General features: G+C 32.2%; 1 protein-coding gene across 1 annotated transcript; it reads left to right on the top strand.

The window, feature by feature from the left end:
• The first annotated feature begins 16,117 nt into the window (after window positions 1-16,117).
• On the top strand, window positions 16,118-16,516 carry LOC11422631 (probable E3 ubiquitin-protein ligase XERICO). The gene has a single exon (XM_003613492.1). It carries the CDS (start codon window positions 16,118-16,120, stop codon window positions 16,514-16,516), a length of 399 nt encoding a protein of 132 aa, XP_003613540.1.
• Window positions 16,517-25,346: the final 8,830 nt, after the last annotated feature.

Raw genomic sequence — 25,346 nt, 5'->3', positions numbered from 1 at the left:
ATTCCAAAGAGTAATTTGCATAGATAAATAGGTTTCGCAACCCAATAAATAAATGGTCTTGTTAACTAGTGCCCTGGAAGTTAAATATGGAAAGCTTTTATTGGAAACAACAACTGTTTGACTTTTAAAAAGTTGAATATTCACTTTTTCACAATTCTCAATACAATCTTTCTAATTTTGTGTTCTTAACTAGTCCTCCGATGGTACTAGTTAACATTTCCCATAAATAAATACTACGCTAGAATGATATGAAAACGCTTCAGAAACAAAAAGCAAAGCCAACTGTAGGATTTTTTACTTTTTTTAGGAATACGATTTTGAGCCAAAAAATACGAATAAATTCTATTTTGACGAAAAATAATACGAAAAGTTTTTCTTATAGGAAAAAATACAAAAACAAAAAATTGAAGGAAAAAAAAAATATAAAAAGGTAACATTAATTTGTCTAGGAGAATTTAATTAAAAATCAAATGGTGCCATAAATCCCGAAATTACCCGACTATAATTATTTTGGTGCAACTCGTTAAAAATGATATATTGATTTCATTGTTAATAATCACATTTTCACACTACCAAAAAAATAAACACGATTTCCCTTTTGACACGAAATATTTGATTAGAAGCAAAATATACAACAGTTATTATACATTCCACACACGGAATCTTTCTTTCAACTTTTTAGTTTCCTTCAAAATTACTCAAAAAGTCATTTTCATTAGAAAATTTTCACTAAAGAGCTTGAACACATAATTAAATCTAGACGGCACCGTTTGGAGTGTTATTGGGGTCTCTCTAGTGAGTGGTCCACTTAATTATTTTTTTGACATAAGTCCACTTAATATTTTAGAAGTTTACCATTTTTTTTGGTAAAACATATGATTTCTTTTCTTATTTCTAATGATATATGCTTGTTGTAACCAAAATAATAATAATAATGATATATGCTTGTGAGGTAGAATTATAGTCATGTCCTTAAGATAGTGTTTTTTTTCCTTTAATTATAGTCATTTGTTATCAACACATTTTTTCGGATCATGTTCCAATTGTGTTGTGTGACATGCAACTTAATTGGGGATCTCATCCATCTCACTTTGAAGACATGGTAACTAGATTATAGAGTTGTTAGAGTCTTGGGAGTATTTTTTGTGGGTAATGCAAAAAGCTCATTCCTTTACATATTGGATTGTAATCCTTCCTTTGTAACTCAACTCTAATTTATCAATTAACCAATGATGTTTTAATTCATATTGCATTCCATTTTATTTCCATGTGTTAAGCTCAGTATGAGCTAAACTAATTTTATGGTTGAGACATGATGATGTTATGAATATGTCAGCTTGAGTTTGGTCATTACATACTTAAACTTCTTTTAAACAAGTTTTGAAAATGCTAATCTTTGAAGTAAAACTTGGTCAACTTTATTTTATTGTCAAGTTCCTTTAGATCAAAAGAGGATGGGAATGAAACTATTTGTTTAATGAGATATGTTTTTAGTCTTGAGAGAGATAAATATGTTGAAAGGCTAAAAATTGAGTTTAATATTGTTTCATGGTTAACTTGACGGTCACGAATTTCGAGAGACAGTACCCTTAAGTAAATGATGATGATTGTATTGAAAACCCCTTTGATCACTTGTCTCCAAGAAAGTTGTACAAAGTTGTAACTTTCCATTACTTTACATACGTCATGTTCTTAACGTTCTTAACAACACTTTTATCTCTGAGATTTACAAGTACATTACAACTTAAACTTTACTTTCATTGTTAAATCATTGAATGATTTATTTTATTTTTGCACAAACAAGTTTTTTCGTTGAAAATCTTCAGAAAGTAACATCGCCCCAATCCATATGCGTTCAATCTTTTTATAATATAACTTGAGATAATATATAATTGCACTAGTTTATGTGTTGACAAATATACTATTTTAACACACATCATTGGTCAAAAGCAGGAATAAGAATAATGTTATTCCAAGCTTATCTATTAATGATGCAAGGGTAGAATAGGTGAAAGAAGATAAAAGTGACGTCTTTCATAACTTTAAAATGAATTTCAAGAAGAGAAATTTGTGTAGGCCTTTGCTATTTTCAATGCCTATACATAGTTGGAGCTTGTTAACTCATTAGTTTACCTTGGAGGGAAAAAAACAATCAGTCTAGGATTGTGACACCTTTAAAAGAATTTTGGGAAATGCTTATATAAGATTTCTTGAAGTTTTTAAATGATTTTGACGACAATGGAAAATTGGTGTGAGGATTAAATAGTACTTTTATAGCTTGATTAAAAAAAAAAAAATCCCAATCTTCATCAAATTTTAGACCTATATCTTTACTCTGTTGTGTGTATAATATTCTTTCAAAATGTTTGGCCAACATATTAAAAAAACTTATTGGCAAGGTGGTGTCGGAACTCAATCTTAGAAGGGCCTTGATTGCAAATGAGGTTGTAGGCAATGCTAAGAAGAAGAAAAGAGAGTTAATTATGTGTAAAGTTGATTTTGAAAAAAACTTATAATTTTGTTGATTGGTCTTACCTTTCTCGAAAAGAACAGTGATATTTGTACATTTATTTAATGACAATTTTGTTTTTATCTCTTTTGATTGATCAAAAACAATGGAGAGAGAAAAAGGAAGAGAAAATATAACAACATCATGTGAGTATGAGAGAGAAAGTTGTAAAAAATTTGTAGCAAAATGATTGTACAAATATCATTTCTCCTATGAGAATGATGAATTTTCCATCTAAATGGAGGTGTTGGATGTATGAATAGTTAAGTACAACCACATCACCCCCTTCTTGCCAATGGCAGCCCGATTGACAAATTTTTTATGGGATCCTTTTTCCCCTTTTATGTTCCTCCTTGAAGTTAAAGGATTTAAATCTTTATTTTCGTAGGTGATCGAGTTGGAAAAGTTTTGTGGATTTTAAGTGGGAAAGAGAGATTTTTTCAAAGTTACTCACCTTAAATTCGCATATGATACATTAATCATTGGTAAAAAAAAGTTGTAGTATCTGTATCATAAAAGACAATATTTTACTTTTTGAGTTGTTTTTCTGATAGAAGGTAAATTTTTACAAAAGTATGTTTGTTCATGTTAATATCAAGTCATATTGGTTACATGAGGCAACCTTTATGTTGAATTTCAAAGTGGGGTCCTTACCTTCAAATATTCGGAGCTGCCAATTCTTAATAATCCTAGTAAATTATTCTTTTAGAATATTGTGGTTGCTCAATTTGTCAAAACCTTTTGATGGGTGTTCGTCTAATCTTCTTGAAATAAACTCTTTGCCGGTATACTTTATCTTTTATTTTTAAAGCTCATTCAGATACCATTCTTTAAATAAAGTCTCCTTTTAAATCATTTTTGTGGGGTGGGAGTGAAGAGGCTCGTAAAATTCATTGGGTTCATTTGAACAAAGTGTCTTTACATAAAGAGAAAAGAGGTTTACATGTGAGGAATTTAATTTAATTTTTTTTTTTTAATTTAGCTCTTTTAGGGAAGGGGTTGATAAGGGCAAAAGTTATTATGCATAAGTCATTTCCTTATGCACCATGCATAAACACTTCACAACCATCATATTTTCTTCACACTTTCACAGTCTGATCGCACACACGCCTCCGAAGCCTTGCTCGCTCGCTCCGACCTGATTTTCACCCTTGTTCACCGCTCCAACGTGATTTATCCGGCGAGGTTGCACGGATTTCTCCAGCGACATTCCTTTCCTCCTCCAAAACTGCTGGAAACCATTAAGTACATCTAATAGTTTTGGAGTACAACTCACATAAACCATTTCTTTCCTCCTCCTCCAATTGTGTCAGTCCAAAACTGAATGATGACAATGGCTCTAGGTCCTTAGTATTTTTACCTGTTGGAAACCATTAAGTGCATCTAATGGTTTTGGAGTACAACTCACAGAAACCATTTCTGAATTTATGCAGGGTGCATACGGATTTCCTTATGCACCATAACCGCACCCGTTGATAAGTGTCAAATTACTGTAATTTTTCTATCACTTATCGACTTGTTTGCAAGTAATCTAGTATAAAACTCCCATTTATATGTAAATATAGTTTATATTACAAAATCATGCCAAAAAACTATTATGTTCTATTTTCCATACCTTTTTGTAGGTTTTTGACATGATTACAATGGAACATAACAATGCGATGCAAATACACTCGCTGGAAGCCAAGCCAAAGCATCTCAAAGGAATTTGAGTAAATCTTGGTTCCATAGGTGAGTTGTAGCGAAGTGAAAGCAAGCCAAAACAGAGAGTTCCAAGGAGCAGCAAGAGCAACTAGCTATATGGAGCTGAGCCTCAAATTTATAAGGGCCTCAAATATTTTTAAGGGTGTGAGTATAAGTGTTGGGGTGTAGGGTAAAGTTTTCTTTTATTATAATGGTAGATAGACCCAAATCAAACACTTACTATTTGATAAAAAAAAGAGTAAATGAACATTTTAGGGCCAACCCAACCCACACACATCCAAAAACCACAACAAAACAAAAAATTAAAACCAAAATGACGTTTATTTTAAATTTATAATTGTTTAAAATACCACTAATTATTTTAACAAGGATCCACTTTAATATTGGAGCAGTGCCTCTAATTTGATTGAGATGATCGTCCCAAAGAGAAATGTCAAAGTCAATTTGTTAGGCGAGCAACAATTCGTTAGACAAACAAAGACATTTTTAGAAAATATCAACGGAGAACTAAATTTTCCTTCCAAAGGAGAAAGCTCGATTCGATAGGCGAGCAACAGTTCGTTAGACAAACTAATGCATTTTTACATTTCAGAAACACTGTAAATAGGCTGCGTAATCAAAATATTTAGCTATCACTTATATTATACCACTTTTAGAGAAAGGAATAGAGAGAGAGAAAGGCGTGAGCAACACCATAAGAGGGCTAGGGAGATTGGATTCAAGCTTGTTGATGTTTCTCCAACATTTATCAATCTTTATTTGTTAGTTATGCTCTCTATGGTAAATGAACTCTATTTTTTGTTAGGATTAGATGTAGATAGTTAGGGTTCTATGTAGAACTTGTAATCTGGCTTGTTGTATATGATTTTTGCATTCAATATAATATTTAGTTTAAATCTATTCTTAATGCTTATGTGGACGAGCACTCTACAAATGAAATTTTGATTTAGTATGAGTGAAGAATCGACTTATTATCTAAAGGATCCGGTTTACAATCTGTATAGGTACTAATACTCTAGATATAATGATTAGGTCTATATCGGAAGTCAGTTGGTTCAACGGATCTCACATCGTCATATTATAATGGAGGCGTATGATGAGGGATAGGTTGAGTTATATCTGAAGCATAAAAAGTATACAATCGATTAACAAGAACCAATAGATAATAACAAACTATATATCCAAATGTAATCCCAACACAACTTTCTCTAAACTTGTCATATTTTACTTGCGATCCTGCTACCAAAACAACTTTTACAAACTTAATTTAGAATTTCTTTGAATTTTAGAAATATCAAAAACTATGAGGAGTCTCTGTGGTTTGATACGATTTATTTATGATAAAATCAACATAATACTTACTGTTGTACGAGGATAGATAAAAGCGTGTTTTTCAAATGGCGTCGTTTCCTAGGACTGCTTCAAATTAGTTTTGATATTGCTGGTTTACAATTTTTTGAAGTTGTACAATATTTGTTTCTCTACTAAATGCTTTACACGAAGCTAGTTCGGTGAGCAAAAAAATAGAACTTGTAAAAATTATTAGTTTAGTTTTACTTCTGTTATTCATCATATAACACACTTGGATACTAATTATTGGTATGGTTGCTTGATTGTCTTTGTATGGGAGGCAAGACACCTTCGAGTCAACTGCTTTTTGATCCCGATATATTGGAAGGACAAAAAGGAATAACATGAACCAAACAAGGAGAAGGAATAAATGAGCCCTTCAATAATCAGCAACAATCAATATTTCCAAGAAATACGAACACCAGAGATGAACAACAATCTAAGGAGGTTCGCTCGATCAGCAAAACCTTGAAACAATCAAAGGCATACGAAGATCAAGATAGGAGTCATTCAACTCTTGAACTCAAATCCATTCATCGGAATAGACCGTGAAGATCGCATTAATCACCTTGTGAAGTTTTATAAAATCTTCCAAAGTCCATGAGCATTAGAAGGCGTAGAAGGAAACTTGTATTTGAGGTTATTCCCTCATTCTCTCATTGAATGCGCCAAAGACCGGTACTTGGATCAACAAACAACATCTTTGACAAGTTGGAACACTTTGGAAGATAAATTTATCAAAAGATTATTTCCACGTAGCAGAATTCATGATGCTAATACACCAATCATTGTTTTTACTTAAGGTTCCAATGAAACACTCTCCGAGGAACATGAACGATTCAAATTAATGCTCTTAAAATGCCTTGTCCATGGATTTGATGACATCACTCAAATCCATATCTTCCAAAATGGTCTTCAGCGACAACATCACTCGTGTCAAAGAGTTCAACTAATTCCATCAAGATCATATAATCTATGGCCGTCAAATGATCAAAAGTTAGAGTATAGCCAAGGTGATCATACAAAGAAGCCGACATTCTGGAGCTCGATACCAATGATGCTATATTCGCACAATGCATGATTCTACCCAGCACTATAGAAAAATTAACCAAATAGATCGCAAAGACTCCACTACAACTCAAAAATATTCAAAAGAAGAAATCTAAGCAAGTTTTGAAATGTGATATATGCTCTAAGTCTAAGTAATTTAATTTTCACTTGTTTTAGGGTCATTTGTCTGTTTTGCATTGTATCTGCTGATATTTTGATGTGTTTCTGGAACATAGGATGTAAAAAGAAAAAATGAAAAAAAAAATGAAAAGAAAGAAATCATGACTGACGTAATAAACCTAATAATCTTTGGCAATTTTTCTGCACATGGAAGACTTTTCTGCTAAAGAATTAAACTATAAAAATACGTTGAAACACTCATTATAAGAAAAAAACCTAGGTACCATAATTTACATATAGTTTCAGAACCCTTATTTTCGAGAGAAATTCAATTTCAGTTTGGCTTTAACCTTTTTGAATTCATGCTAGCTACCGCATAATATAGAACCTTGAGAACTTTTTACAATTATTTTAATCAATTCCAATTCTTGTTAGTTTTCAATGCCCTGTCAATTCATTCCCAATCCCATTAATTCCATTGCTGCCGTGCCTTTACATATAAGCAATGTTCCATAAATCGAGTGTTAACTCATTGAGTTTATCGAGTTTACGTTTTTAGGTACCAAAATCGTGTCAACTCGGAGGTAAACTCAATTTCTGGTAAAATCGAAATGTTTGACGAATTTGACTCGAGTTAACTCGGTCAAACTTGGGTAAAATTGAGTTAACTTGTGAAGCTTGCCTTTTGGATGGTTTAGACTTACGAGACTTATGATTTTGCAAGTTTATTTTGTATTTTGATGTTTAGTTGAATATAATGCTTTATTTTGGTGGTTGAAAACCTTTAAAATTTAGTCATATTTTGCACGATTGGACTATTTACAATATTATATTAGTTTACATATGCCATGTAAATAATAAATTTTATTTAATTTTAATTTTAGGTAAATTCGTACGAGTTCTCGACTCAAGTTTACCTGGGCAAAACGAATTGTGGTAAACTCTCGAGTTATAAAACGTATAACTTAATGAATCGGTTACTCTGATGCACCAATTCTACTCTAGTAATTATATTATTAGTTAGTTGTTTGCTTCCATGTTCGATAATTTTATTGCTGATTGAGTTCGGTTGTTGCTGCGTATTTGCCTTGGTGGTGTTGTCTTTGTTTTCATAATCTTGGTCAATGCCTGCCGTGGCTTATTTCTTCTTTATTTAAAGTTTCAAACTTTTTACAGGTTCGATCCTTTCGTTATTTATTTGTTTTCTCTTTAATATGAATTCAGCAGAAGTAAATTTAGTGCATAATTTAATTATGAGTGAGTAGTCTAAATTGAATCCAAAACGAAAGGAACGTTGTACCAACAAACCTCATGTAACCGCACACCTCTTTTTTTAGCGAGGATAGAAAGCATTTGTTTTGAAAATTTTGTTGTGCACCTTAAAAAGCTAGAGACACTAATATATCGTTTACGCGTCGAACGAGCGGAACGAAAACGATATCCAACTTAAAAAATTTGAATTTTTAATTGAAAAGGTTAAAGCAAAAACATTTTTTTTTCTTTTAATTAAGAATTTATTGAATCAAAAAAAGAGATTTATTAAACTTTTAACTATACACTACAAAGTTACGTGCCTAAATAGAGTCTCTTGTTTAATATTTTTTTACAAAAGTTTTATTTTTCTTGTATAAATTAATTTAGCGCAAAGTTACGTGAGTGGCGAAGGTCAACGGAAACCATCATTTTGGTCTCTATCATTCATATATTTAATTAAAATCAATATTTTTTATGCGCGAAACCCAACTATTTTGAATTTTGCCCTAGATGAACATAGAAACAACAAAAAACGGTACTTATTATACTTATTAAATTGATCTCTTGTGATACAAGACTTTTTATACTAAAACCGACGTAGTCGTACACTTGCAGCTTATCAACTATTAAGCACGTTCCACCCTAGGTTAACGAAAAGCAGAATAATAATTCAATACCTAGTCAAGGGTAAATAACTAAAAAAACATTTTTGCGACTAATTAAAAAATAAATTTGTTTAATCCAAAAAGAAAATTGAAAAATAGTTGCCATCAACATGACTAACTTACTTGAGATAAAGTCAGAATGAAAAAGTTCAGCAATAAAAACCAGAATATAATTCCCTTAACAAAAAAAAAAACAGAATATATGGTAACTATGATCTTAGGACGGACTCTCCACCATCTCCTTCGCCGCCTCCATGCCCTCCTCCGCCATGATGATCGCCATGTCAATGACCTTCATCCTCTCCTTGATTTTCAGCTTTAGAGACTTGGGCACCATTATTCTTAGTCTCTTTTACTTTTGAGGCACCTTGAATATCATGCAGCTCGCGAAGCTTTTTTATTCTTGAAGCAAAGTCTTCATTGCTTGTGCTTGTGTTGTGATTTGACACAAAGTTCTAGGGTATATATACACACAAGTGATATACTAAACTTTCGTAACAAAGTAACAAACCAAACAAATGGGATCAACTTCTAAATTAAATTGTTGTGAATCCCCGAGCCTCCAAGGACCGGATCGAACCACACCAATACAAAGAATAATGATGTGTGGAGCGACGGAGAGTGATAACCACCAAACAAAGCTTATTGAGCAAGCAAGAAACAACAAAACACCACCTAAATCCAATCTAGGAAACAAGTGTGAAACAAAGCAACTAAACACAAGATAAACAAAGGAGAGGGAAGAAGAAAACAATAAACACAAAGAGATTGGTCACCCAGTTCGGTCCAAACTTGACCTACTCTGGAGGAGAGTTTGTACTCTCCAATCCACTATCAAATGAGTTCTTTACAAAAGGGATACAAGAGGTTACAAGAAATTAGCTTGACAATGTTCACTATGAACAAACCCTAATTTCTACCCCTTTCCTAATCTCACCAAGACACTCAATGATTCTCTCTACAAGGTGTTTCCCATGTTTTCAACCCAAGAGATACTCTAATCAAAGAACCCTAAACCCTAGAGCTTCCCCTTTGATTTCCCAAGTCTCTCTCTTCCAACCTCTTGCCTTCAAATCTGCACAAGAACACTTAAGTACTAGTCTTCCTCTGTTCCAATCGTGTCACGATTTTCCCAATCGTGTCACGATTTGCGTCCGTCCCAAGGAACGACCAGTCCTTATCAAGGATACTTAACGAGCAAGTTTCACGATCGTGTCACGATTTTCCCAAATCGTGTCACGAATTTGCACCCTGCAACCCTAGCTCACGGCACCTCCAATCGTGTCACGATTCCAAAATCGTGGCACGATTTCCCTGTTCTTCCAAACCACAAATTTGAAGACAATCTCAACATTTCTCCACCTTGACTTCTAATTTGGTGATGATGCCACTTTAACCATCAACCACCCCTTTTCTTTTTTCCCTTGCATCCAACTCTACACCAAGTTGCTCCACAAGTCTTCACCAAACCATCTTCAACTACGGAACGTCTCCCGCCTCCTTGAAGATCACCTTGCATCCGATCACCTTTGGTCTTTTAGGCAATCACACAAGCCACCCCAAACATTCTTCAAACCCCGGAATACCTTCCGTCCTCATGAAGAATTCACATGCTCACCACTAGAGCATAAACTCCCAAAGCCCCCATAGCCGTACCATTCCCGGTGTCATCAACTCCACCTCAAGTTGAGCTTTCGCTACCTCAACTTCCAAATGAGTACTTCCACTATGCTTCCGCCTTGCCACTCCACCTCAAAGGTTGATCACGAGTATTGTTACCACCGCCTCTCCAGACTAACCATGAGTATTCTCACCACCGCCTCTCCAGGCTGACGTTGAGTGTTTAACGTCTCTCCAGACGAACCACACTGTCTACAAGGAATCAATACCAAGGTGAGAACCCTCACCTTCACCTTCCTCCCAACAACTCACCGTCAAAGCACCCACATCTCCATACTCCTCGGACACAACTTGCGCGGAGCTATCATCTTCCTCCGGACAATCCCTCTTGAAGTGTCCCAACTTGTGACACTTAAAGCACTTATACTTATCCTTGTTTCCGCTCTTTGAGCTTCCCCGGCTGCCTCTACCTCCACCATTTCCTTTTGACACACTAAGGCCTTCACTGTTTTCATCCGCTCTCAAGTCCTTGGACTTGGTCAACTCCTTGGTTCTTAAAGCCGCTTGAACTTCTTCCAAGGTGACAGTGCCTTCTTTGCCATAGAGCATGGTATCCTTAAAGGATTCAAATGACCTCGGTAGTGCGCACAACAAGAGTATAGCCTTGTCTTCGTCCTCAAGTTGCACCTCAATGTTCTCCAAATCGTCGAGGATCTTGTTGAACTCCGCCAATTGCTCCATCACGGTCTTTGACTCCACCATCTTGAATGAGTAGAGTTGTTGCTTAAGGAATTGCCTATGAGCCAACGACTTGTTGGTCATATACAACGATTCCAACTTAGACCATATCGATGCCGCGGTTGGTTCCTTCGCGACATCCCTCAAAACTTTGTCCCCGAGGCACAAGACAATGGCGCTCCTCGCCTTGTCCACCATCTCGGTCTTCTCCTCTTGTGACATGGTGTCCGGCAAACCACCTTCACCCTTCAAAGCTTTCTCACACTTTTGTTGAATCAACACCGCTTGCATCTTCACCTTCCACAACCCAAAATCGTTGAGCCCGGTGAACTTCTCAATATCCCACTTTGAACCCATGGTACACACTAAACCAAATCACTACCGTTGCCCCACGGTGGGCGCCAATTGTTGTGAATCCCCGAGCCTCCAAGGACCGGATCGAACCACACCAATACAAAGAATAATGATGTGTGGAGCGACGGAGAGTGGTAACCACCAAACAAAGCTTATTGAGCAAGCAAGAAACAACAAAACACCACCTAGATCCAATCTAGGAAACAAGTGTGAAACAAAGCAACTAAACACAAGATAAACAAAGGAGAGGGAAGAAGAAAACAATAAACACAAAGAGATTGGTCACCCAGTTCGGTCCAAACTTGACCTACTCTGGAGGAGAGTTTGTACTCTCCAATCCACTATCAAATGAGTTCTTTACAAAAGGGATACAAGAGGTTATGAGAAATTAGCTTGACAATGTTCACTATGAACAAACCCTAATTTCTACCCCTTTCCCAATCTCACCAAGACACTCAATGATTCTCTCTACAAGGTGTTTCCCATGTTTTCAACCCAAGAGATACTCTAATCAAAGAACCCTAAACCCTAGAGCTTCCCCTTTGATTTCCCAAGTCTCTCTCTTCCAACCTCTTGCCTTCAAATCTGCACAAGAACACTTAAGTACTAGTCTTCCTCTGTTCCAATCGTGTCACGATTTTCCCAATCGTGTCACGATTTGCGTCCGTCCCAAGGAACGACCAGTCCTTATCAAGGATACTTAACGAGCAAGTTTCACGATCGTGTCACGATTTTCCCAAATCGTGTCACGAATTTGCACCCTGTAACCCTAGCTCACAGCACCTCCAATCGTGTCACGATTCCAAAATCGTGGCACGATTTCCCTGTTCTTCCAAACCACAAATTTGAAGACAATCTCAACATAAATTGTATTGTTAATTTGAACTTTTAATATAATAAGATTATAGTCCCACACAAGTGATATACACTATCGTAACAAAATTCTATTTTTTTGTTAAGGCGTAAAAAAATTGTATTTTTTTTTTGGGGAAAATTGTATTTTTAATTTGAATTTTTATTATAAAATTTTGTTTCGAATTTAAAGGACCACAAGAGTCTGACATCTCAAATCTTTATGGTATCCATCTCACTTTACTGCTTGCAGCTTTTCTATTTATTTATTTTAGGCAGTGTTTATAACTATTTTTTGGAAGTTTTTCACTAAAATAAAGAAGCTAATTTCTGGAAGAAAAATGAGATATGGTTTATTTTTAACAAAAAAAAAATAAAGTATAATTAGAAGTAGATAGTGGATAAGCTAGTCCCCTTAATAAAAGAAAGAAGGATAAGTACGCCCTCTGTTTCTTTTTAAATTTCCTTCTTTTTTTATTTTCAATGTAGATAGGATCTTAAAAAAAAAAAAACGCAAATAGATAATATAAAAATTAACAATTAGAACTATATTTCCGATAATTAAGGAGCATATTTCGAATTAGTTATTAATTGTATTTTTTGGCTGAAAGAAAAAAGAAATTGGCTACAAGAATTTTTAACTAACAATTTATTAATCTGTATATATTTAAATTTGAAAAATAGGATTTCCCGAATTTGTTGACTGGTAAATTAAAATAAAGATTTTTTTCTTAACAGGCAAGTATCTCTAAAGAAGATAAGAATTCGATCTAAGCTTTAGTGTTTTCCTATATATAGAAACAATATATATTGTATCCCAAACAAATTGAACCGAACTCGAAAACCCTAAACCATTCTAATTTCTTCTTTGAACCTTGCCCTAAAGAATTGATTGTTAATTCTTCTTTAAACCTTGCCCTAAAGAATTAGCTCAACCATGGAAACCTTCATCAACCTAGATGTGAGTCCTGTCACCGAACCAATCTTATCTAAGTCACAAGACATTTCTTGTCTAAGAAATTGCTTCTATGTTGATTTTGATTTCACCAACATAGTTGTGTCCGATGTCGAAACTACAATCAACAAAGGTTTCTTGATTCCTTGTGAAATCTTATGTAATAGTACGGAAGAGAATCATAAGACTGCCTTGTACAATATTTTTGGTTGCGTCCCTCCTAACGTATTAGATGAGATTCTACATAGTGTGGAAGAATGTGCTAGACAAATGGTTGCGAATAAAGATGAAAGTTGTGACATATTGGAGATGGATCTATGGGTTTATGTTACCACAAGACCAATAAATTGAAGAGGAAGAAGATGATAATAGTCAAAGACAGCCAATTCTGGGTTTGTTGGAGAAATTGGAAATTGGTCATGCTTCTTCATAAGAGATATCTAGCTTTGTGTTTTCTAATTGGTATTGTAATCCTCTTGTATGTTTAAAAAGCATATAAAGATTTATTTTGTAAGGGTTTGAGTACCCCCTTGTACTCATTGTTTAATACCAGAGCAAACAACTATTGTAGTTTTTCTTTCAAAAAAAGGAAAGAAAGTATTGTAGTTTCTGAAAGTATAACATGTTACATTCGTTCTTAATTTAAACAAAAAACCAGATTTTTTTTTTTTTGAAACAAGACAAAAACCCAACTAAAAGTTCTACTTTTCAATTTATTAATCCCATATTTATGTGTACATGGACCAACATGAATGATAGCATAATTATGGGTACATGGACCAACATGAATGATAGCATGAATTTCTTCCCCTTAAATTTCTTCTCCATTATTTATCTCTTCAACCTTATAGTGAGTGGTTTTATATGAACCACATTGTTGGACTCTTATTGCCTTCTGAGTAAAAATTTATCACTATATGCTCCATTTGCTTGCGAATAATAATGATATTTGTACAATTATTTCATGATAACTTTTACGACAATTTTCTTTTGCTCTTTTTATGTTTTTTGATAAAATAATTTTTAAAAAAAAATAATTTTTATGTTTATTTCTCCACTCCTCATGTCATAATACAACATATGATTGTTGCTGCTTGGGATACCAACAAAAACATGGCCTTCCTTATGGCATGATGCTTACCAAGATCTTTCACAAGTTTGAGGTCCCTCTCGAAGGTGAAGAATTCATTTTTGAGGTTTCAAAATTAACCCCAAAAAATATTAGTCACATGAAAACCGAACTCATTCAGCTAAAAGATGGTTTTGCTACATCTTTAACCAAATCTCAAAGTCCTCCATCAGAACGTCCACCGAACGTTCGCCATGGCCAGAATGTTCTCGGCTACTTCATCCAGTGTTAGAGGAACATCAGGAACTTCTGGCTGAGTTTGGAAATCATCACACTGCCTCCTTCAATGATGTTTAGACAACTGAGGTGTTAAAAAGCATTACCTCAAAAAATTCTCCACCCACAAAATTTTCAAAATCCAGTTATCTTTTCATGTCACTACCTCAAACAAATTATTCATCTATATATGTTTAATGATGACTCTGTAAGTCAAATCTTTGCTTCTATGCCTAGATTTGATTCTTCAGTTAAAATCACAAACATATAATTTTATAAATAATATTATAAAAAAGATATTGTGAATAATTTAAACACATTAGTACAATAAAAAGAGCAGACAAACGGGCGCAAAGAGCTGTATAGAGAATAGTAGTAACATACTTATTTAGTTGAGATATTTATGACACATAAAAATAAAGCAATTTTGAAAAATAGAGAGTAATTTGAAATTTATTAAAAAATAGTGGATAAGATAAAAGTAATATATGTGGTTTGTTGATATTTATATGTCAAATAAAAACACAGTTTTGAAAAATATAAAGTTATTATAAATCTATACTATATATAAAATACAATGAGTTTGGGAGTAAGATCAAAGTAATATGTTCAGTTAGTTGAGATATTTATGCCACATAAAAAAAATCAATTTCGAAAAATAAAAATTGATTAGAAATTAATTAAAAAATTAAATAAAATTTGTAGTGGATATAATTAAAATAATATATGTAGTTTGTTGAGATATTTATGTCAAATAAAGTCTTTGTGAGCTTGGTTTAGTTGGTAAGGACACCACCAAATTTATGTCAAATAAAGAATGAGTTTTAGAAAAGAGAAAGTTGTTATAGAAATTACTAAATACATAAACGAAATATTAAGTATTTAAGATCAAAGTAATATTTCTAATTAGTTGAGATTATGCAAAATAAAAAAACAATTTTGGAAAATAGAAATTTATTAGAAATTAATCAAAAAAGAAATGAAATATTTAATGGATAAGATCAATGGAATAAATGTTTATACCACTTCAAAATATCATGTTTTAATTTAAATAAGAAAAAAATTCAAATATACACATAAAAAGATTTTTTTTTGCACCCATAAAAAAGATTTTATCAATAAAAAAAAGGAAACTAAATCAAGAGAAGATCTTGACGGTTAATAAAAAAAAGATAAACTCATAAAATATCTTTTTTGCTTGGCCCTATATATATAGAACAAGAACAATATTATCTGAAACAAATTGAACCAAACTCATAAATCAGTATAATATTTTCTTAGTACTTTGCGATAGCTCATCCATGGATCGGTCCTTCTTCAGCCTAAGTGTGAGTCCTGTCCATGGAGCAATCTTATATAATCCACAAGACATTACTTTTTTGACGGGTTGCTTCTTGATTGATTTTAATTTCACTCACGTAATTTTACCTCCAGAACATGATGCGACAAACAATTTGTCCAACTTTACGATTAGAATCAACAAAGTCTTGGCGATTCCTATTGAAATCTTATGTAATTGCATGTATGTTGTACATAACACCATCGTGTACGACATTTTTTCTTTTCTTCCAACTAATATATTACATATGATTCTACCAAATATGGAAGAATGTGCTCGACAAATAGTCGCACGCAACAATGAAGGACGTGACATATTAGAGATGAATATGTCACTTCATGTTGACACAATATCAGAGATGAATATGTCGGACGCAGAAATGGTAGAAGAGGAAGAAGACGATTATATAAGTCCAGATGATAATGGCCAACAAGTCCAACAAATTATGGGTTTGTTGGAAAATTTAGAAAATAATTGTCCTTCTCGTGACTTTGGAGAGCAGTGTTCAATTTGTTTGGAGGAGTTTTGTACTAAGTCAGAACTTGCTTATACAAAATGCTCACATGTCTTTCATAAAGAATGTATTGTTCCATGGATTCAGGAATGCGTCAACAATTCATCTTCTTACTCTTGTCCATTGTGTAGAAGTTATATAATATGAACAATGAAGGAATTACTTGTTTTTTTAGGGGATTGTTAATTATGTTGCACTCTTGTTCTTTAGAGTATATAGTCTTCATTTGTGAACTTTTATAATAGAATTGGTTTTTCTTTTTGACAATTTTAATAATAGAATTAGTTTTTTTTTTTTTTTTTGACAAATTATAATAGAATTAGTTGCTAATAGCTTTTCTGCTTTATGTTTATGTTTACTAGCGAAAAGAAGTACATCATGTGCTCGTCTTTCCGTTTTTTTATTGCGCTAACACATATAGGTTGACGAAGGACCGATCCATGACACCAACAATATAACAAAAAATATAATTTATAGTTTTTTTTAATGACACCAACAACAATCATCACCATAGAAAAAATTGTTTAAGGATGTAATTGGGATAATGAAAAAGTAAGTATAAATATATTCATCTAGTTTGTTAAACTTTTTAAATGATAAAGAAAAAAAAGAAATATATATATATATATATATATATATATATATATATATATATATATTGTTATATTTTTAATATTTAAATTTATTCTTATCAATTTGTTACATGTGTTATTTGTGTTGAAAATTGAGGGTATTTTTGGAAAGGAAAAAGTCAGCCTAAAAATGCCGAAGGAGGTAGTTATATATATATATATATATATATATATATATATATATATATATATATATATAGGATCCATGGATTCGTTGACACCAAATCTTAAACGTTCATTTCTTTTAATCTAGGGTCAATAATTATTCATCAAAATCTTAACGTGGGCATTTAGTATTTCATATCTCCTTTATTAAAAATCCTCTCGTTTCCTAAACAAACCTAAGCATACAACTAACGCTTCTCATGTCTTCGTTCTTTCGTTCTTATGCTATCTATGATTTTCATTCATCTCCTTCACCACTAGGTGCACTTGTAGGGACATTTCATCAGTCTAATGATGCTTTTAGAAATTAAAAATCCTCTATTCAATTAATGATGGAGTTGAATTGAAAAATATATTGAAATACATATGTTTAACCTAATATCTTTTTACAAATCTAATCTATATGTTTAACCTAATATCTTTTTACAAATCTAATCTCTGCAATCCATCATTCCATCTATCCTTAGATATTCCAAAACAATTAGCTTTTTGTTTTATTTTGAGGGAAAACAATATGTTCTTTCTCCCAAATATAATAATGTTGCACTCCAATAACTAACAAAAGAAACAAAGCTCGTGAATGAATGAAATCGACAATCAAAATTTGTATGTACAATTATTTTCTCGAGAATCTCAACAAGATGGGAATTAAAGAAATAGAACAGCAAAACTTCATAGCATTCATCATCGCAAGGGAAATAACAAAATAGGCGAAGAAACGTCCAGGAATCTAGTACAAAAGGAGATTTGTGTGGGATTAAGTGAATTAACTAGATTTTTGACGCGTGCTCCGCTCGGGTTTATTGTAGAGGGATTGACATACGAATAATAAAATGCAATATATGATAGGTAATGGTGAAAAAATAATACGTGATAATTCATAGTAGACAAAATAAAACACTTCATACAATGTATAAAATCTGTAAATATTATAAAACATTTCATAAAAATGTATGCAATATTTTGATTGGTACATCCCATTGTTTTCGATGGTTTTTCTTGGCACACCTTGTGCTAGTTGAACCTTTTTGATTAGTCATATTTTATTTTGACTTCCTAAAATAAAATGTAATTGTTTTTTATATTCTTTTAAAAAAAAATCGTTTTTTATATATTTACCAAAATCACACGGGTCTTTGACTAGTTTGAGATGAAAATTTAGATCTATTTCGTAGATAGGATCTTTAAAAAAAAAAAAAAAAAAGCGCAAATAGATAATATAAAAATTAGCAATCAGAACAATATTTCCGTTAATTAAGGAGCATATTTCGAGCCTGACCAAAAATAAAAGGAGCATATTTCGAATTTGTTATTAATTGTATTTTTTGGCTGAAAGAAAAAAGAAATTGGCTACAAGAATTTTTAACTAACTATTACTTTTTATTAATCTGTATATATTTAAATTTGAAAAACAGGATTTTCCGATTTTGTTGACCGGTAAATTAAAATAAAGATTTTTTTCTTAACAGGCAAGTCTAAAGAAGATAAGAATTTGAATAATCTTATAAGATTTATAGATCGGTCTAAGCTTTAGTGTTTCCTTATATATAGAAACAATATATATTGTATCCCAAATAAATTGAACCGAACTCGAAAACCCTAAACCATTCTAATTTCTTATTTGAACCTTGCCCTAAAGAATTGATCGTTAATTCTTCTTTGAACCTTGCCTTAAAGAATTGATCGTTAGCTCAACCATGGAAACCTTCATCAACCTAGATGTGAGTCCCGTCACCAAACCAATCTTATCTAAGTCACAAGACATTTCTTGTCTAAGTAATTGCTTCTATGTTGATTTTGATTTCACCAACATAGTTGTGTCCGATGTCGAAACTACAATCAACAAAGGCTTCTTGATTCCTTGTGAAATCTTATGTAATAGTACGGAAGAGAATCATAAAACTGCCTTGTACAATATTTTTGGTTGCGTCCCTACTAACGTATTAGATGAGATTCTACATAGTGTGGAAGAATGCGCTATGTAACAGCCCGATTTTTAGCTAGATTTATTTTAATTACTTTTATTATGTGTTTGTGTGTGATTATTTGTGCTTGTGTGTATTTAATTGTCATCGGGTGCATTTTCATGGGTTTTCGTATTAGAAGGGTATTTTGGTAATTTTGTGAGGATGGGTAAAATTATAATTTTTAGTGGGAATTGCTTTAGTAATTAGTGAGAATGGTTATTTCATTAAGTTACTAGAGAAAGTCGAGATTTTACCGTTAGTGACATTTTACCGTTATTAATTAAAATATCGTTTGGAGTGTAGTAATATTTTTGGTTTGAATAGAAACGGGTTAAGCCCACTAGAAACTAAGTTAAGCCCATTAGTAGAGATAACACTAGGGTAGTGTTAGAAGAACCAAATCATTTTCATTTCACAAAACATTTCTAGAGAGAGAAAGTGGGAAGAGAAGATAAGGGTTTGGAGAGAAGAACTTGAAGAATCCAATTGGGAAAGCTTAGGAGCTAAATTGAAGCCTAGGTTTGGTCTAATCTTCATCTAAGATAAGGGGGTTAGTCTTTATCATAATCATGTTCATTCTTTGCAATTTTTCATGATTTGGATGAAATGGGTTGAAATGAATGAATGGATAATTGTTGCTAAATTCGTGCTCCAACTTTGATGATATGTTTGTATGCATGAATTTATAATAATTGTATGATTGTTGGTTAAATTACATGTTTGAATATGTGAAAATGAAAAGTTATGAAAATTGTGCAAAATGGATGAATTTGACATGTTGTTGTTGAATTATGATGGAGGGTATGATTGTATGTTATGATTGTAGTTGATTGATGATGTTGATCTCATTTCATGACTTGGGTATGATTTATGTTGAGATGTTGTTGAGAATTGTGTTGAATTTGAAGAGATGAATTGTGGTTGTTTGAGAACTTATTGTTTTGAGAAAAATTATTTTAAACAATTTCATAACTTGTACAAATGCCTCGAAACGAGCGAGTTCGATGTGTTAGAGCCTCGGGTTATGCCTCAGATCTCTTTTAATGATTGATGATTTTAAACGTTCGATTTTTGATCGAAATTGGCGAAAACCCGCGGCCGAGACACGCGAAAACGCGCGTTTACGGAGCGCTGCGCCTGTAGTGGAGCGCTGGGCGCCCACTTACAGGGAGTCAGCGCTTGGGCGCTGCACCTCTAGCGCCAGGCGCCCAGGACAGGACAACGGGAACGTTGTTCCGTGTCCGGGTGCTTGGGGGTGGTCGTGCAGGGGTCCTAGGCGATCGTTTTGAAGTGTTCTTTTGCTGTTTTCACCTACTTTTCTACTGGAACACATTTGGCTTTGTCGAAACTTTAATTTTCTAAATGGTTTGAAACTTGAGTTTGTTTCGTTTCGGTTTTTCGGAAATTGTTGGAACTTGGTCTTTGTGAACAAAAGGAGTTGCAAGCTTAGTCTACAGTTCTTATGGGCTTAGGCAATGCTTGTAAGGTTGGTACAATGTCTTAATCATGTCAAATTTGATTTTCGGGTGGGAATGTGGAATGTATAAACTTGGGATTTTCTCATACGAACTTAGGCTAACCTTTGGACTAATGATCGATAGTTCGTAAGTGGCCTATGCTCATACTTTTATGATTGATTAAGATTGAATTGTAGGATTTCAAACTTGAATAAGTTGCCTAGCTTTGAAAATTATCAATGTTGGCCGTTTGCCACATGATTTGGATTTTTGTCGGAAATGTTTCTTTAACAAATTGTCTTGTGAGTTATTGAGATTATTCTTGTATGACTAAGTGAAGTTGTATGAATGAATGATTGTATTGAATATGATGTTTATCATGAGATGTGTATGCTATCTTACTTAGAATGTAAGAAATGCTTAAATGGTGAAACTATATGTGATAGTTGATGTTGAATGACATTGTTGATTATTGATAATCATGTTGATGTGTGATGGTGAATACTATGATTTGATTGTATATGGGCATGTTTTCTTGATAATGCAAATGATGTGGAGATGAACAATATAATTGGGTGTTGTCCTATATATTGTGGAGAAAATTGTGATTGTTGTCGCATTATCAAGTCTTGTTACATGTCCATGCATCATAGTCGTTGTTGCTGTAAAAGGGATGACTCTTTTACTTCGAGATTATTGTAAGGCAGAGGTGAGCCTTACATGCGATGTTGACTTGTCCATCGGAGGTGACGACCTTGTTGAGATTTGGTACCACATGCATTTATGTGTCAATAAGTGCATATCATAGCATGAGTCCTATGTGAACTATGTGATTGGAGATTGTGAATGAATAATTGTGAATTGATAATTGTTCATGAAATATGATTAATGATTGTGCATGGCTTATGATTGGTGATTGTTCATGATGTATATGATCGGTGATTGTTCATGATGTATATGATTGGTGATTGCGTATGAATAACTGTGAATAGATAATTGTTCATGATACATTTAATTGGTGATTTTCCATGAAACGTGATTAATGATTATTCATGATAAATGTGATTGGTGATTGTGAATGAATAATTGTAAATTGATAATTGTTCATATGATTGATGAATATTGATGTGAGACTTCGGGGTGTGATGTAAGTATTAATGTGTAATTATTGTTGATCAAGTGCATGATGTTTAAATTGAAATATCCATGTTAATTATTATCTGGATTATGATAATGTAATGCTTACCCCCAGTGGTTTTAACCGCCTACTTGCCTGTATGGGTGAGTAGACGTTGTGCAGGAGTAGTCTCGGTGAGTCTTTTCTTGGGATATCGGGAGCTTCCTCCGATATCGGTGTCGTGTCGGCTCTGATCTAGGCTTGTCGTGTCGGTCTAGATTAGGTTGTTTATATTTTCGTTTGGATTATTATTTTGTTGATGACTACCCGTATGTTTGGGTTTTGAGATTTATCTTTGGGATATGATTTATTTGCTCATGACATGTATATATTTGATCACTCTGATTTATATTCCGCTGTAACTGTTGAGGTTTACATACATGTCTATCGGTTTTTGAATTTTGATAAGACGTAATCTCTATTTCTTGAATAAATGTATTATTCGCATGTTTAATTGCTTTAATAGAAATTGGAGCGTTACACGCTAGACAAATGGTTGCGAATAAAGATGAAAGTTGTGACATATTGGAGATGGATCTATGGGTTTATGTTACCACAAGACCAATAAATTGAAGAGGAAGAAGATGATAATAGTCAAAGACAGCCAATTCTGGGTTTGTTGGAGAAATTGGAAATTGGTCATGCTTCTTCATAAGAGATATCTAGCTTTGTGTTTTCTAATTAATATTGTAATCCTCTTGTATGTTTAAAAAGCATATAAAGATGGCTTAAATATGCTTTTCATCCCTATAATTATAGGCCGTTTGATTTTTCATCTCTGAACTTATTAATCCTTCCATTTTGCCCCTGTAATTACTAATCATTTGAAAGTTCGTCCCTCTTCCCGGATAATCACTGCCACGTCATTAAATTAGCAAAATGGCATGGGAATTGACAAAAATACCCCTGGCTTATTTTTAAAAATTTAAAAATCTGAAAATAATTTTAAAAAATAAAAAAAAATAATTTTTTGAAATATGAAAAAAATATAAAATTATATAATTTTTTAAAATCTGAATATATAATTTCGAAAATTATTAAAAAATATGATTTTTTTAAAAATCATAATAATAATTTCGAAAAAATTTACGATTATATAATTTTAAAAAATATATTTTTTGAAATATGAAAAAAAATGGAAAATTATATATTTTTTTTAAAATCAGAATATATAATTTCGAAAATTATTAAAAAATCTGATTTTTTTAAAAATCAGAATATTAATTTCGAAAAAATCTGATTATATATTTTTTAAAATTATGTGAAAAATTATTTCATTTTTTTTCAAAATATTTTTAGAATTTTTTTATTTTTTAAAATTATTTTCAGATTTTTTAATTTATAAAAACAATTTTTAGAATTTTAAAAATAAGCCAGGGGTATTTTTGTGAATTCCCATGCCATTTTGCTAATTTAATGACGTGGCAGTGATTATCCGGGAAGAGGGACGAACTTTCAAATGATTAGTAATTACAGGGGCAAAATGGAAGGATTAATAAGTTCAGGGATGAAAAATCAAACGGCCTATAATTACAGGGATGAAAAGCATATTTTTCCCTATAAAGATTTATTTTGTAAGGGTTTGAGTACCCCCTTGTACTCATTGTTTAATACCAGAGCAAACAACTATTGTAGTTTTTCTTTCAAAAAAAAGAAAGATAGTATTGTAGTTTCTGAAAGTATAACATGTTACATTCGTTCTTAATTTAAACAAAAAACCAGATTTTTTTTTGAAAAAAGACAAAAACCCAACTAAAAGTTCTACTTTTCAATTTATTAATCCCATATGTATGTGTACATGGACCAACATGAATGATAGCATAATTATGTAATGGACCAATAAGAATGATAGCATAAATTTCTTCTCCATTATTTGTCTCTTCAACCTTATAGTGAGTGGTTTTATATGAACAACATTGTTGGATTCTCATTGCCTTCTGAGTAAAAATTTATGGATATCCAACATCTCAACTCACTTTCCAGTTCTTCATTTGAGAACTTAAAACGATACTAACTGAGGTGCCATTATACGCTCAATTTGCTTGCGAATAATAATGATATTTGTACCATTATTTCATGATAACTTTTACGACAATTTTCTTTTTCTCTTTTTATGTTTTTTGATAAAATAATTTTTTTTTAAAAAAATTTATGTTTATTTCTCCACTCCTCATGTCATAATACAACATATGATTGTTGCTGCTTGGGATACCAACAAAAACATGGCCTTCCTTATGGCATGATGCTTACCAAGATCTTTCACAAGTTTGAGGTCCCTCTCGAAGGTGAAGAATTCATTTTTGAGGTTTCAAAATTAACCCCAAAAAATATTAGTCACATGAAAACCGAACTCATTCAGCTAAAAGATGGTTTTGCTACATCTTTAACCAAATCTCAAAGTCCTCCATCAGAACGTCCACCGAACGTTCACCATGGCCAGAATCTAAAAACCAGTCATCTTTTCATGTCACCACCTCAAACAAATTATTCATCTATATATGTTTAATGATGACTCTGTAAGTCAATTCTTTGCTTCTATGCCTAGATTTGATTCTTCAGTTGAAATCACAACTTGAAATCACAAACATATAATTTTATAAAAAAAATTATAAAAAAAAATATTGTGAATAATTTAAACACATTAGTACAATAAAAAGAGCACATAAACGGGCACAAAGAACCGTATAGAGAATAGTAGTAACATACGTATTTAATTGAGATATTTATGACACATAAAAATAAAGCAATTTTGAAAAATAGAAAGTAATTTGAAATTTATTAAAAAATAGTGGATAAGATAAAGTAATATATGTGGTTAGTTGATATTTATATGTCAAATAAAAACAGTTTTGAAAAATATAAAGTTATTATAAATCTATACTATATATCTTGTCAAAAAAAAAACTATACTATATATAAAATACAATGAGTTTGGGAGTAAGATCAAAGTAATATGTTCAGTTTGTTGAGATATTTATGCCACATAAAAAAATATCAATTTTGAAAAATAAAAACTGATTAGAAATTAATTAAGAAATTAAATAAAATTTGTAGTGGATAGAATCAAAATAATATATATAGTTTGTTGAAATATTTATGTCAAATAAAGTCTCTGTGAGCTTGGTTCAGTTGGTAAGGACAATGCATAATATATGCAAGGTCCATAGTTCGAATTCCGGACACCACCAAATTTATGTCAAATAAAGAATGAGTTTTAGAAAAGAGAAAATTGTTATAGAAATTACTAAATACATAAATGAAATATTAAGTAGATAAGATCAAAGTAATATTTCTAATTTGTTGAGATATTTATGCAAAATACAAAAACAAATTTGGAAAATAGAAATTTATTAGAAATTAATCAAAAAAGAAATAAAATATTTAATGGATAAGATCAATGGAATAAATGTTTATACCACTTCAAAATATCATGTTTTAATTTAAATAAGAAAAAAATTAAAACACACACATAAAAAGATTTTTTTTCCACCCAAAAAAAAAAAGATTTTATCAATAAAAAAGAGAAACTAAATTAAGAGAAGATCTTGACGGTTAATAAAAAAAAGATAAACTCATAAA

The sequence above is a fragment of the Medicago truncatula genome, chromosome 5 (genome assembly GCF_003473485.1).
Source record: "Medicago truncatula cultivar Jemalong A17 chromosome 5, MtrunA17r5.0-ANR, whole genome shotgun sequence".
NCBI lineage: Eukaryota > Viridiplantae > Streptophyta > Magnoliopsida > Fabales > Fabaceae > Medicago > Medicago truncatula.
The sequence above is the reverse complement of the archived record's forward strand: the minus strand, read 5'-3'. Positions and strand labels throughout refer to the sequence as shown.